At 38.9% G+C, this 14,271-nt stretch overlaps 2 protein-coding genes across 2 annotated transcripts; both read right to left on the reverse strand.

Moving 5' to 3' along the window:
• Positions 1-3,387: 3,387 nt before the first annotated feature.
• On the reverse strand, positions 3,388-9,087 carry LOC104435005 (disease resistance protein RPV1-like). Its single transcript, XM_018868370.2, has 5 exons — positions 8,400-9,087; positions 7,212-7,800; positions 6,018-7,116; positions 5,442-5,759; positions 3,388-5,346 (listed from the first exon to the last, which is right to left on the reverse strand). The coding sequence occupies exons 1-5, from the start codon at positions 8,521-8,523 to the stop codon at positions 3,505-3,507; spliced, it is 3,972 nt and encodes a 1,323-aa protein (XP_018723915.2). The 5' UTR covers positions 8,524-9,087; the 3' UTR covers positions 3,388-3,504.
• On the reverse strand, positions 9,013-10,556 carry LOC120290671 (probable inactive receptor kinase At2g26730). Its single transcript, XM_039307024.1, has 3 exons — positions 9,556-10,556; positions 9,172-9,218; positions 9,013-9,095 (listed from the first exon to the last, which is right to left on the reverse strand). The coding sequence occupies exons 1-3, from the start codon at positions 10,554-10,556 to the stop codon at positions 9,013-9,015; spliced, it is 1,131 nt and encodes a 376-aa protein (XP_039162958.1).
• Positions 10,557-14,271: the final 3,715 nt, after the last annotated feature.

Genomic DNA, 14,271 nt, shown 5'->3' on the forward strand with positions numbered 1-14,271 from the left:
GTTTGAATTTAGTGTACTAGGTAAGCATTGATTTTGCACTTGTAGGCAAGGTAACTTTGTCGACTATGGCTTTCAATATGATATTGATTCATGCCAATATTGATGAGAAAGTGATAAAGATCATTGAGACAAATAGAAGTCTTTTTAGTCTAGTCATAGTGATAAAGTGAAGTTATTGACCAAAAGAGATCAAGACTGATTTTGGGTATTGATTAAGTAATGGAAAATGTTGAGCTAAACATGTGAATAGATAATGTGGGCCAATTTTGTGAATACAATCAACAGTTAAATGCTCACATTAACTGTGAGAATCCTATAAAATCAAGTCAAGCCATATCAGAATATCTTTTGTCAATTGATAGCCGAGTTGACGTTAGTTAAGTCGGTAAGTATTGATATCGTCTCGTGACATTTGACTGAAATCAAATTGAATATAAGTAGGATAAAAAGGATTATTGCAATCAAACTTTTAGGCAGGAATACTTATTATAGGTGTCAATTGACAATTGTCATCAAGCAGTTGTCGCTGTCGAATCAAGCCAACATATGGATACATGAACAGATTTGTCCTCCTCCTACAGAAGATCAAGCCAACACCTCTCGCGCTGTAGCGGGTGTTCCGCCAGCATTACAGACGAAGCTCGCTTTTCCGTCGCCGGCGACTCGGCCTTCCACAAGAACGATGCAGTTTCGCCTCATCACCATCTCAAATTTTGCTTTCTATTCATGAGTATCCTGTGTTTTTGAGCTGTTAAGTCACACGACTGGCACGTGGGTCCATTAGGAAGGAAATATATAATGTTGATTAATTAATTCACCTTCCATTATCATGCACAAGTACGATAAAGAATATATGCAAAAATGTCCATATTTTGATGATTAATTCATACGAGAAGCATAATCAAAGTAACTGAGGAAGTGTTCAAGACATGATTCACGAGATATGAAGTTGAATTTGTTGAGGCCAGCCACAAAAACGAGACTGAGAAACTGAATGATTGGCTATTGAATTGATGCACCGACCGCTATCCTAAATATTGATATGCCAATTACCTCTTTCATGTCAATCTGCATGTTTCCAAAATCAGTCAGACACGGACGTTGGAGACTCTTAAGCTTTTTGGACCTGATTGGATCAATCCTCTGTTGGATTGTCGAGCTTATCCTGTTTAGGGTAAAAAAAAGTTACTAACCCTATCTTCGGTTTCCCAGTTGGTGGGTGGCCTTCAACTTTGTGTTACACTCTTGGAAATTCCATCCCAGATTTAGCTGCATTCTCCTAGTCGAGTTGTGTTGCGAGAGCGTCGTCTCAAATGGTCTGACCCATATCATCGTTACCATCTGAATTGTCATGAAAGATTATGATTTCTTCTCGTTCTCGGAGCCTTTGCAATTTGCCCTAATGCCAAATCTATGGACTCCAAAGATATTCTCTTCCTCTTCTTAGTTGCACATGTATGCACAAGATGCAAAGGCTTCTGCATAAACTCACTGATGAACAAATTGACTGGGCCTCTGTCGTGTGAAGTCGCTGCATTGGGGTGTCCACTGCCTTTGGCAGATTTTTCCCATCATTTCAATAGGTAGCGAGACGATACCATGAAAATGTTCCTGGAGTTGAGAACTTTCAAAGCATGGAAATATAAAATAGCGACCGACTCAAACTTCCCGCAACTACACGCTAATGTCCAATGGAAAGGATCCAACTCCACGATGTCAATCTTTGTCCTTCCATCTTCAGTCAACTTAAACTTACAAAGAGTTGCCATGCTCTTAATTTCTTCAATTGCCAGAGATAGGCCATTTATCAACTCCTATTGAAACATCGTAAAGATTGGTCGAGTATACAGGCGTTCAGCTTCTTTCTCCATCAGACTCCTGAATTTCAAATTCACCGGTTTTTTTCTTGCAGTGCAGAGATGAGCTTGCCGGGTATCTGGACGGCAGGGTGTCCGACCATTACTTGTTTGGGGACCCAGCCTTGTTCTTAGCTAGGGACGGTCTTTTATATCCTTTCCAAAGATACTGCAAAAGGATACTTAAGTACAACAAATATAATTTCAAATAATCAATGCCATATTCTAGCAAGTTTTGCAGTTATGAAAATTATATTAGGGTCAACAGTTACGACACTTTTTTTTTTTTTTTTTTTAAGCTTTTACTGAAATCGGTAATTTGTCTTTCAGTGTTCTTGCTCTAGAGCCTAGGGGCATGCCAGGTTATCTAAGCATTTATCATCATCTATAGGTTTCTTGATACAGGTAGCGATGGACCAGTGGAAAGTCGCAACATCAACATATTTGACAGTAACCGTGACATTTGGAGTCTAGCAACAAAGATTCAAGTTAATGATTTAATTAAAACGGGTACTGAAGTAGCTGATTACATCATTGCCAGTAGTAATATTTAGGATTGGTGTTCTTCAAGCAATCAGAATTTCCTCCGAAGTTTCGACTACAATTGGATAGGACAATTTGGGCTGGAATTAAAATGCACTGCTGTCTGCATTGGCAACGATATCTGTTATTTCAACGTGAATGGTTTGTGAGCGAGTTTTTGCTTTTGCTTGGCAAAGAATTTGGGGGAGAAAAAGTAGTTGAGCATCCCAATATTCATATACACTGGAATGATACCTATAGTTTAATAGTTTAATCTTGCTATCAAGCACCCTTAACAGAGACAAACTCAAAATACGACTTCTGATGGGATCATGAAATTTACTTTTGAATCTTTCTTGAAGTGCAGCAAGTGGCATGATTAGACTCATATATATAAGTCCAAAATATAGGATGCAGGGATGCTTCAGAATCACTCTCAAACTGCTATTTGTTACAAAACTAAATCAAATCAAATGGGTTCATGGTTGACGGCAGCATTTCAATTCTGGGCCAACTTCTTGGGTGCAATGTACTTGATTGAGGAGACCTGTGGTTGCGTGAGCAAGGCCAAGCCTAAATGTCACAAACCACAATGACGTAATTACCAGATTTATTATACGCTTTAATTCCTCAACTTCTGTGACTGTAGCTAGCCTCCTGGGGATCTCATCAGAGTTAGACATGGTTGTGTTAAGGCTATCCTCTTCATCCATAATGGCCGCTTAGCTATAGATGATGATAATGTGCTTAGATAGATAGGTATCATCAGGCGGTATGATAATTCGAGCAAGCACTATTTATCAAAGTACATTTTTCACCTTATGTCTCGTAAAATACCACAGTACATCTCCTCACTCAAGACGTGCATTTATTGTAGAAAAATCCTTACAGGAGGACACGTGAACAACGTATTTTGAGCTGTCCACACTCATCAGTAGTGAAAAGATATTGTGATCATAAAAGAAACAGGACTTACATTCGTTCTTGAAAGGATAATGAATTAAGCCGGTTCAGAAGTTACAAGAAAATACATTTCAACTGGATTGTACTTTTGGCTAGCTAAATCAATAGCATATCCACGTAGTTGTATGCAAATAAGGAAGTCGTGCACTCTCTTCCTACATTTTCAGGAAGGAAGAGATGGCGAGAAAAAATGTCTACCCAATTGACACACACAGATGCCTAACCTTCTCATCATCAAACATCTTGGACTTCCAAATACCGTATCAAATGTATCAGATTTCGAGACCCAAACCTGGTCAATCCGCAGCATCTCACAATCACGCAATTGCAGAGATTTCAGATTCTTGAAGCTTGAAGGATCAGGCAACTCAACCAAAGAGTTGCATCCATAGATGCACAAGTCTTCCAGCGAATCTAATCTTCCTTGAATCTTGACAAGATTATGACACTGCTGTAGATCAAGTTTTGTGAGTTTCTTCAAGTTCGAGAGATCAGGCAATCTCTCAAGCAGAGGGAGCTCACCTAGCTTTAGCACTGTCAGCTTCTCCAAACCCTTAAAGCTTTGAATCTCAGTTAGACCATGACACTGCAGCAGGTGAAGTTCAGTTAGCTCCATCAAGTTTGAAAGATTGGGTAATTTCTCGAGTTGTAGAATATTGATGAGCTTCAAATTTCTCAGATTTTCCAAGCTTTGAATACTTTGAAGATCGATCAGATTACGAGAGTGTCCCAAATGCAGTTCATTGAGCTTCTTTAAGTTTGAAAGGTCAGGTAATTTCTCATTTGTATTCAATGCTCTAAGGTCCAAAGTTTGAAGATTCTTCAAACTTTCAAGGCCATGGACATCTGTTATTGCAGAAGAATAGATCCTCAGCTCCAATAGTTCCTTGAAATTTGATAGATCTAACGATATTTCCAATGATCGGGAGGATTTAATAAGCAAGCACAATAAACTTGATGGAAGCCTAGGGAGAATCTGCAGGTTAAAACAAAGAAGTTCAAGTCTTTTGAGTTCAGAGAGAAGACCAATGTCTCGATGGAGGACAGTTATGTTGTCACAGGACAACTTTAGAGACTCCAGATTGCATAAATTTCCAATCCACCATGGTGATGGATCCCGTCCAAGCTCAGTCATGTCCACACAAGTAGAATCCTCTTCAGCCAAACAAAACTCGGGAACTTGAGAAATCTCCAAATTCAACTCTGTCAGATTTATCAGGTTTGAGAGATCCGGAAGTCTCTTCATCGAATTAGTACCAATATGCAAACTGAGGAGGCTTTCGGGAAGCTTCGGGATGTTACATATTCTAGTATTTGAAAATTTCAAGATCTCCAAAGATGATAATCTCACAATATCTTCAGGTATTGTCCCCTCCAGACATTGGCAGAACTCTGCATCTATCTCTTTCAACTTCTCCAACATCCCAATTGCACTGGGTATACTTCTTATGGAACTACCACACATCCTTAGTATTTTCAAATTTTTCAAGTTCCCAAGTGATTTGGGCAACTCAGCAATATGTGTGTGGGACAGATTCAGCACGACTAGTGATTCCAAATTCCAAATTGAGTCTGGAATTTTCTTGAGCAACTTACACCCACTCAGAGACAAGTGTTCAAGCTTTACAAGCGCTCTAATCTCTAGATGAGGTTGAGAAACTTCAACATTTTCCAAAGAGAGCCTTGATAGAGAGGTTAAGTTACCAATTGAACCGCAGTTACTTACTGACAGCCCCGGGACTTCTCTTATGGAAGTGCAGTCAATAAGAAGTTCCTCCAGCGATTCTAAGTTGGCCATCTCTTCTGGCAGTTTGCAAAGTTCACGACAGAACCTTAAGTTCAAAAGAACTAACTGCGTCAACTGCCCTATAGATTTGTCAATCTGAACCAATCTTCCACAGCTTTCAAGAATCAACTGCTCTAAATTTACATTTGAAGATAAGTCGGGAGTTTTATGCATGTGTGCACAACCAGTCAAATTCAAAACTTTTAATTTCCTTGCCATCTGTACCAAAGCGATCAAATAATTAAACCATCATGGATTGAATACAGAGGCTGCAACTACAAAAATATAGTGGGTATCACTGAAAAGAATAGTACCTTTATATGACTCCAACCATCCCAACTTTCTGACAACGTACTCCATGATAGATCAAGAATGACCATGTTCGTCATGGAAAAAGTAGTCAATGTAAGTACTGGAGGAAAATTATGCCATGAAAGGCATCTCAGCTCAGATAGGATGGGTGCATTCATAGGGAAACTAGTTGCTGGAAAGCCACTCGTAGGCCAATTATCCTGGACAGGCCTCATTTCTAGGTATCTCAGATCTGATAGCCTCCCTAACTCTTCATTAGTAAAAGACTGCTGCAAATGGTCATCAAACTCCAGACAAAGAGCTTTTGTGTGTTCTGTTCCCTATAAGAGAATAAAAAAAGAGACAAGTAAATGATATTTAGTCAAAAGAAGAGACAAGTAAATGATACTTAAGCAACAAATAATCTTCCCTTCAAACACGAAAGTAATATGAGCATTGCTTACAGATAAATACGTCACTAGAGCAATGAGTGGACAATAATTTCAAATAAGTCCCCTTATTTTAAGTGAACAATCAATGTGAAAAGGCATAAAATGTATCAATTTGATGGAAACAAAAGTACATAAATGCAATTTTACCTTCTTTCCAATAACAACCTCAGAAGCTTCCTTAGGATTCCATAGTATGGTCTGTTTCTCTAGTTGCATGTTACATTTTTGGTGAACAATGTCTCTACCAAAGTCTCTTAGCTGATTGTGCATCCATAGCTTATTGTCTTTTCCAATTTTTATCAAAGACATCTGCTGAAGGGTTTGAAGACCTTCACCTGGGAAGAGTTCGGAATCATTCCATATGTGAAACACAACCCTTTTATCAAATCCAATAAAAAGACAAGCTATATCCAGAAAAATCCGCTGTTGACGTTTATCCAAAGCGTCATAAGATATTTTCAACTTTCTCGTAACTTCCTCATTTGGAACCTTTTCCAACTTCTCCAATGTAACATCCCAAACATCTTTCCCCTTACCCGAAAGTAGCGAACCTATAACCTCAAGAGCAAGAGGAAGTCCTCCGGTCATTTTCACCACTTCATTGGAGGAAGCAGCATACTCATCTGAAGGATGATCTCTTCCAAAAGCATGTTTGCAAAAAAGTTGAAGAGATTGACCGAAGTCCATTTCAGAAAGCTCATAAGTAGTACAACAGACCTCAGGCACATTGAAAACATCCATGTTTCTACTGGTGATAATTATCCTACTTCCCAAACCAAACCCCCCTAGTGTTCCCATAAGTTCATTCAAATGACTCTTTTTACCAACATCATCAAGTAGAAGCAGAACCTTTTTGCCCCACAACCTTTGCTTTATTTCCTTGATTCCATTATCAGCATTACTAACATTGGGCAAGTTTATTTTGAGGATATCATAGAGTAGCTGATTCTGCAAACGCTCGATGTCCTTTCTCCCTGAAGCTTCTCTGACATTAGAAAGAAAGCAACGATTTTCAAAACGATGTGAAAGCCTGTTGTAGATTATTTTGGCAAGAGTAGTCTTTCCTACACCCCCCATACCATGAATTCCAAGAATTCTTACATCCTCTGAATCACCACACATCATTGTATCGATTTTCTTCACATGACTTTCAACTACAATCAAGCAGTCGGTTACCAGCAGATAAGCCATTTTCAACTCATCTATAACCTTCTGGACAACTGTCTTTACCAGTACTCCATCGCCTCTAATATAATGGAAGGGAAAAAGAAAAAATAATTAGAAGGACAAGGTGAGATTATGAAAACACCCCGCCAAAATTACTACCCCAAAATGACATACCTGATGACCCATCCCATTAGGTTGGCAACATCCTTGAGAGCAGCTTTCCACTTACTGATATTGTTCCCATCAAATTTCTTTTCATGTGAAAGAAAGGCTTCTTTATAAGACCCACATTGATAACGGACATCTGATGGAGTAACATGATAAAAAATGGGCATAACCATCTGTCTCCTTGTTTTCCTACACTCCATCATTTCGACTAACTCATTAAGACACCATTTACTAATGGCATAGTTTTTGGAAAAGATGGGAATTGCAATTTTTGAATGCCTGATAGCTTTGAGCAAATCAGGACCAAACTCCTCTCCAATGTGGAGCTCTTCATTGTCTATAAATGTGCGGATTCCAGCATCTCTCAAGCGTTGATAGAGGGAATCTACAATGCCAAAGTGAGTATCTGGCCCTCTAAAACTCAAGAAAACATCATAGTCATATCCAGATGACATGGAGGTTGTTTCTGTCACAGCTGCTAAACAGCCATTATTGACAGCCAATGAGGATGCTGAGTCACTGACAGAAGTTACCTCCATGTTTGTTTCTGTCACAGCTGCTACTCCTTCCCACCTCAGAGATTCCGTGTTCTCACCTGCTTTATGAGAAATGTTAACCGATAGTGGCCATAATGAGACTTCAGGCTATAGCAGCACACACAGCAACCTGAAGGAAATTTATTCCATCCAAACAGAATTTATTTATTTTTAAGTTAATCTTGGTAATATGCAGCCTATTCGTGCAGATAGTAGCTACGATTTGTGAAATAAAGAGTCCAAAATGCTCTTCAATGAGTACATTTTCATAGACTTCTAGCTGATTAAAGGAAACCAAAAAGGAAATTATGTAGCAGTTATTATAGATGCATTACAAGCAACATTAGCCAAAACAATCCCTTCATCTGAGGGATGACTGTCTTTTTCATGTTTGTATTGTATAATGTGGCTCACCAATTGGTCACACTGTTTTTTGGTAACTCTATAGCTGGACTGGACCTAGTGGAACTGAACTTTGAATGAATAATTTGTGAAAAGCGAGTAAAGGTAGTTCATTTCAATTCAGGTACAGGCACCAGCATATGTTTAAAGTTGGAAAAACTCATCATCCTATCAGGTCAATATTATAAACTGAGTGTGGAACATTTTGCTGTGACTCAAAGCATGCAGAAAATCTTTTTTGTTGTGAACGTGTTACCTGAGATGACAACATGAGGCTTTTCCAAAGACAATAATGGTTGATGTTTGAAGGCCTGCATTATTGTGGGTTCAACAATATTTCGCATCGTAATTTCATCTTGAGACAGTTCAGAAGAAGACATTATTTGCTCCACCTGAGCCACAGACGGAGGAGAAGGAAGTGGTAGAGGAGGGGCAGGAACAGAAGAAGCTCGAGGTGAATTATTCACAATGGGTGATGGAGGAGTTCCCGAAATAAGTGACTTAGGAGAATGGGCTTGAGGAAGGGTATCAAATGGTACTCTTTTAAAACTCTTCAATGAGGATGCACCTCTTGATCGGGGAGGAGGTGGTGGTGGAGGAGGAGGAGGAGGGGGAGAAGCCAATAAGGACGTTTTGGATTGTACAGAGGAAGAAGATGATGAACCCGTGAAATCAGACAGTGAGGATGACTGACCATTCCCTTGCACTACGTAACCATATTGTCGATCCAAATCAAAACTTGGTGAAATGGAGGGTGAGTTTGTGGCTAATTCAAAAGTTCCAAAAGATCCCTCAAGAGCTGACTGAACAGAAGTTTCTGACAGCAAAGGTAGTGTTGGTGGCAGAGTTGAGGTAGACTCAGCATTGGACTATACTGTCAGTTCTGCAACTACATTCTCTTCAGGACTTGGTTTTCCACAAGTCCCCCTATTGTTGAAGTACTCCAGTGCTCCTAGAGGAGGAAAGTCTCAGACAATAAGACCATAGGCTGTTATTGCATCAAACTACTAGAGTATGTGAAAGCTTACCATAGACTCTGTCAGCAACTTCCATCACCCCTCCATTGGGCGGGTTCCTGTAAGAGAATATCCAGAGTAAGGCCATAGTGCACCATGATTTATCCATATGCTTCACATCAAGCATCTTGACACACTAGAATTACACTCATGTAAAACCAAAAGTCCGTGTTACTTCATTTCACCGAAGGACGTAACATGCAATTTCTGGTGGAGAAACATTCTCTCTCTAGACTAGGAGAGATTGTGAGGCCGTAAACCAATAATTTAGTTGGGGGAGTGGGAGCTACCTGCTGTTGTTGTTCATTGCGTAAAATGTGCATAGTAAAAGGTCAAACATGAAGAAACTAGATGATCTAATCGTAAACTTCGGCAGTTTCTAAAAACTCGACTCACCGTGTCCTCTCAGACAAATCATTGTTCACTTCGATGACCTGTTCAGGCAGTGGCTGTGACTGCCGGTCTTCAATCATCCTCCGTACTTCCGACATGGAAGGCCGCCTCTGATGGAGGTTGGATGCACAAGCCATGGCCACCTGCATCAGTCCCACTAACTCATCCTGAAAATTCTGGTATTCTCCCAGCTCAGGATCGAAATCATAAACAGTCCAGTGCCTTCTAGTTGTGGGCTTAACCAAACAAGCAAGATCAGCCCCATCAGGTTTCCCAGTTAGAAGCTCCACAAGCAACACCCCAAAGCTGTAGACATCGTCCTTCTGGGGGTCAGCGGCCTTCAATGCGCCTACTGGAGGCGCCTGGATGCTGGTCAGGCCATAATCGGAAACTAGCGGATCATAGGATGCCGTGAGGAGGACATTGGTTGACTTGATTTTTCCATGGAAGACATTGGGACCTTGAGCGTGCAAGTACTCTATGGCCCGGGCGGCTCCAAGAGCGATGCCGTGCCTGATTTCCCAGCTTAGCCTGGTCTTTTCCGACCCTACGCCTCCATGTAAAAGTCCAAACAAGCTTCCCAGGGGCACGTAATCAAATACCAGGATTTTCTCGTCTCTACTGTAGTAGTAAGCCATCAGCGGGAGTAGATTCTCGTGTCGCATCGCTCCCAACGCAATCATCGTCTTCCTGAATTCGCCCACGGGTAAGGCCACATCCCTCAGCCTCTTCACAACCACAGTCGTCCCGTCCTCCAGGACCGCCTTGTAAGACGTCCCCATGGTCCCTTTACCCAAAACCTCAGCACTGCCCCTCAACAAGTCCTCCAAGTCAAACTCCTTCGCCAAAGGGTCCAAGAAGACCAGCTTGTTAGCTGCGCGTGTCAGTTCCTCCGGCTCGGCCCGAGCCGCTCCCGGTGGCCTGTTCGGCGGATTGGCCGATACCGATGCTCTCCTCCTCTTGTTACCTAACCTTCGCCAGAGATCACTGAGAGTTCCCGACATCATAACCAGACAAAGAGAACCCCGAGAACGATACAATCACAGTATGCCCAGCTATGGCAGCGTGAGGTGATTCTTTCTCTTCGGTTCTTCATCCTATTAGCTCCAGGTCTTCTTCTTGCCCTTTCCCTCCCGGTCAACGATGCCACTAGTAGGAAAAGTCTCATTGGCGTAAGAAGAAAGCTACTTTTTGGTCAACAATGATCGACAGCGTGATGTGATTTAATACTATTAATTGTCAGACACGTTATTCCCTAGAGATGCTTCTTATTTGTCAATTTCGGTTGAGGAAATGTATACCGGGGGGGAGAGAGAATGCATTTGAGGATTTTCAAGGGATTTCGGGGTATGAATAACCTATTTTTAAATTAATATGAATACTCTTTACATTTTTAAAATAAATTACGAGTTAGACTAAGCTTTTTGAGCTATGTAAGTTTAGATTTGTTGACATGATCCAGACCAAATTTCAAATTGAACATTATCACGAAAGGTAGAGTTAATTTAGACCAAAGAAAATAGCTTTCACAAGTTACATTATTTTTCACTCTAGAATATGAAATTTGCTTTTAATTATGATCATAGGGACCCACATTGGAAGCTTGAATAGGACTCAAGTGCATTAAAGTTCTGTTACAAAATAAAAATTTGAGAACTCAAATACATCCTTGAGACAAGTATCAAAATCCGTTATTTTACCAATTCAAAAACTGTTTTATGTTGTCAGCTATCTTTAAGTTGTTGTTCTAAAGGGAGTGTGTTTGAGAATTGTCAATTAGCCTTACAAAAATGTGGTCAAATGTATTAAATTATGACTCGAGTTTAAACGTTTGTAAAAATACGATTCGCTGAATTTTTGAAGGATTACAAAAGAGGAAATAATAGAATAAAAAAAAAAAAAAGAGCAAAGCCTCTGTTACCTGCAGGTTCATCCTTGAAGAACGAAGCTGATCGTGGGGCCCGGTAGGCACCCGTATAAGAAGATACGAATTTCTTTTTCGGAAGCTTGCTGAAAGTTGTTATCCTTTTGGGGCCCAGCACACACAATTTTCGGCCATGCAAACAAAAGAAAGGAAAGAAGCGTCTCTCCCACGTGAAGCCAAAAGGAGGTGGGCCTAAGGTCAAACTTTTGACCTTAGGCACACATATAAATTAAAAAAAAACGTCCAAGGAAGCGCGCGGCTGAAACCCCAAGTAAGAAGAAAGGAGCCGCACGTCAACACTGCTTTGGAAGAGCTGCAAGTTTTGCAAATCCGTACGTACGTAACACGTTAAACTTTGAGCTTGAACGCAGGGTAATTTTATGTTATAAGTTTATGTTCAAGTAAGTTATTTATTTATAAATATTTTGGATTTGGAGTTAAATTTAGGTATGAGGAACATTCGAGCGTGTGAATGATTGAAAACTCTAATTCTCCGATTATAGTGGATTATTTATTGGCTCTTCTCGTGGATATATGTACCAATATTTAAACCGAACCACGTAAATTTCTAGTGTCCTTTTTTTCTTATTTATTTATTTCTTTGATAATTTTGCATTGACGTAAATTGCAAGATCCCGTCATTTTCGCGTATTATATTCTAGGGATAAGTGTTAAAGTCCTACAACTTATCACGAAAATGCATTTCAATCCTAAAACTTGCAAAAAGTACATTTAAGTCCTAAAACTTGTCAAATTGTTTCAAATGAGTCCTAAGATTGATGCTGTTAGTCTTTTCCGTTAAAAATGCGACGTGGCATTTTAAATAATTTTTATTTTCCAGGTTTATTTTTTAATTAATTTTTATCCATTTTTAAAAATAATTAGATTTAAAAACCAAAAAATTTAATTTATTCTTATCTTACTTTCAACAAAAACTAAAAAGAAAAGTTAAAAAATTTATTTTTAAAATTTTTAAAAATAAATTTAAAAAATAATGTTAACTTTTTAAATATGTTTTTTAATAAATATTTTAAATTTTTTTAAATTTTTTGGTGAAAATAAGATAAAATGAATAAATTTGATTTTTAGTTTTTAAATCTAATTTAAAAAAATAATTAACAAAATAATTAAAAAATAATTAACAAAATTCACGTGGAAAATAAAAATTATTTAAAATGCCACATCAGCATTTTTAACGGAAAAGGCTAGCGGCGTCGATTTTAGGACTCGTTTAAAACAATTTAACAAGTTTTAGGACTTAAATGCATTTTTTGCAAATTTTAGTGAAATGCATTTTCGTAACAAGTTATAGGATTTCTAGAACACTTATCCTATATTCTAACAAGATGGCTATAACGTTCACTTTGAATACATGAAAACAAGGCCACCAACATGGAAATCACGATTTTCAAACCCATTTAAAAATATTATTTTTAATCAAACATTTTTATTAAGATGATTGAAAGAGAATAAATTGGGGTGTTTCCTTAAACATCGCCAATCGTAATTAAAGTCAACGTTTAAACATAGTCTCCACATGGTTATGAGTTTGCTTTGCTTACCGCATCTAGTTGACATGTCATTTCGAGTGTCATCTCATATGTCCTTTGTCGTGTCATCTTGTGTACTTAATCTATAGTTATACCACATCACTATTTTGTTACATCGTCTCAGTTGTTTTTTGCCACATCATTATACATGTCCATGCTAGATCATTATGCATGCTTACATCGTTTCTTTGCCATGTCATCTTACATGTCTTTTTTCCATGTCAACATGCATGTCTATGCTCCGTCATCATGTATACTTACACCATCTCTTTGCCAAGTCATCTTTCACGGCAGCTCATCGTGCATGCTTCCGCCATCATTTTGGCACATCATCTTGCATAGCTCACTATGCCACCTCACTGCTCGCTGACATCTTCATTTTGCTTACAAATAATGTATTACTGATCGTGAACAGTAGTTATTTTATGACTAAATCATGATCTGGGGGCATGAGATTATTTTTTCCTTTCAGAAAGCCTAACATCGAGTAAATCTCAGCAATGAAATGGCTCGTTAATGTCGTAAAATTAGACACGGCCTATCTAATTGAACTCATCATGTAAAGTATTTTTAGGTTTGAGATGTTTGAGCTTAAGATAGAAAGTGCAGTTGAGTAGAGTCAACTCATCAATGCATCAGAGCTCAGTAAGTATCGATTTTCATGCTTGAACTCAAGCTAGAGGGAATACACGAATTTACCGCGTAGCGAAGCTTGTCATCACCTACCTAGCCCATACTTGATAGTGCAAGTATATGCCTTGAGGCATGATATCAGAGAGGTTGTCCACTATCAATTAAGCGAACGTCCCGAGATTCAAACAATTGTAGATGATTTAATTAATAAATATGTTGCTCCTCGTTAGGATTGTGGTCATGGACTCAGGGCAAAAATTTCCCCTAAAGCAGAGGAACTATTGTTTAGTTGATTGAACCCAAACTCCTGTTCACAGCATTAGTGATTAACTCTTGTCTCCTTTAGTTCATTCGAGATTGGAAAAGCTATGAGATCAAATTACGTGTAATATTCCCAAAAATAATGGAATTTCGAAAATGAATATAAAAAGGAAAAAATATATGAAAAAAAGGAATGGAGCCTTCTGGACATGAGTGCCGATGGCAAGCGTGGGATTGGAGGAGACAATTCAAGGAAGTTTCCTTGTAGGAGTTATAAGGAAAAATTGTCCAAAAATCATAAATCTATTACACTTTTGTCAATTCAGTATTAAATCTTTTAATTTTGCTAAT

Source organism: Eucalyptus grandis, chromosome 2, assembly GCF_016545825.1.
Source record: "Eucalyptus grandis isolate ANBG69807.140 chromosome 2, ASM1654582v1, whole genome shotgun sequence".
NCBI classification, from domain to species: Eukaryota; Viridiplantae; Streptophyta; class Magnoliopsida; order Myrtales; family Myrtaceae; genus Eucalyptus; species Eucalyptus grandis.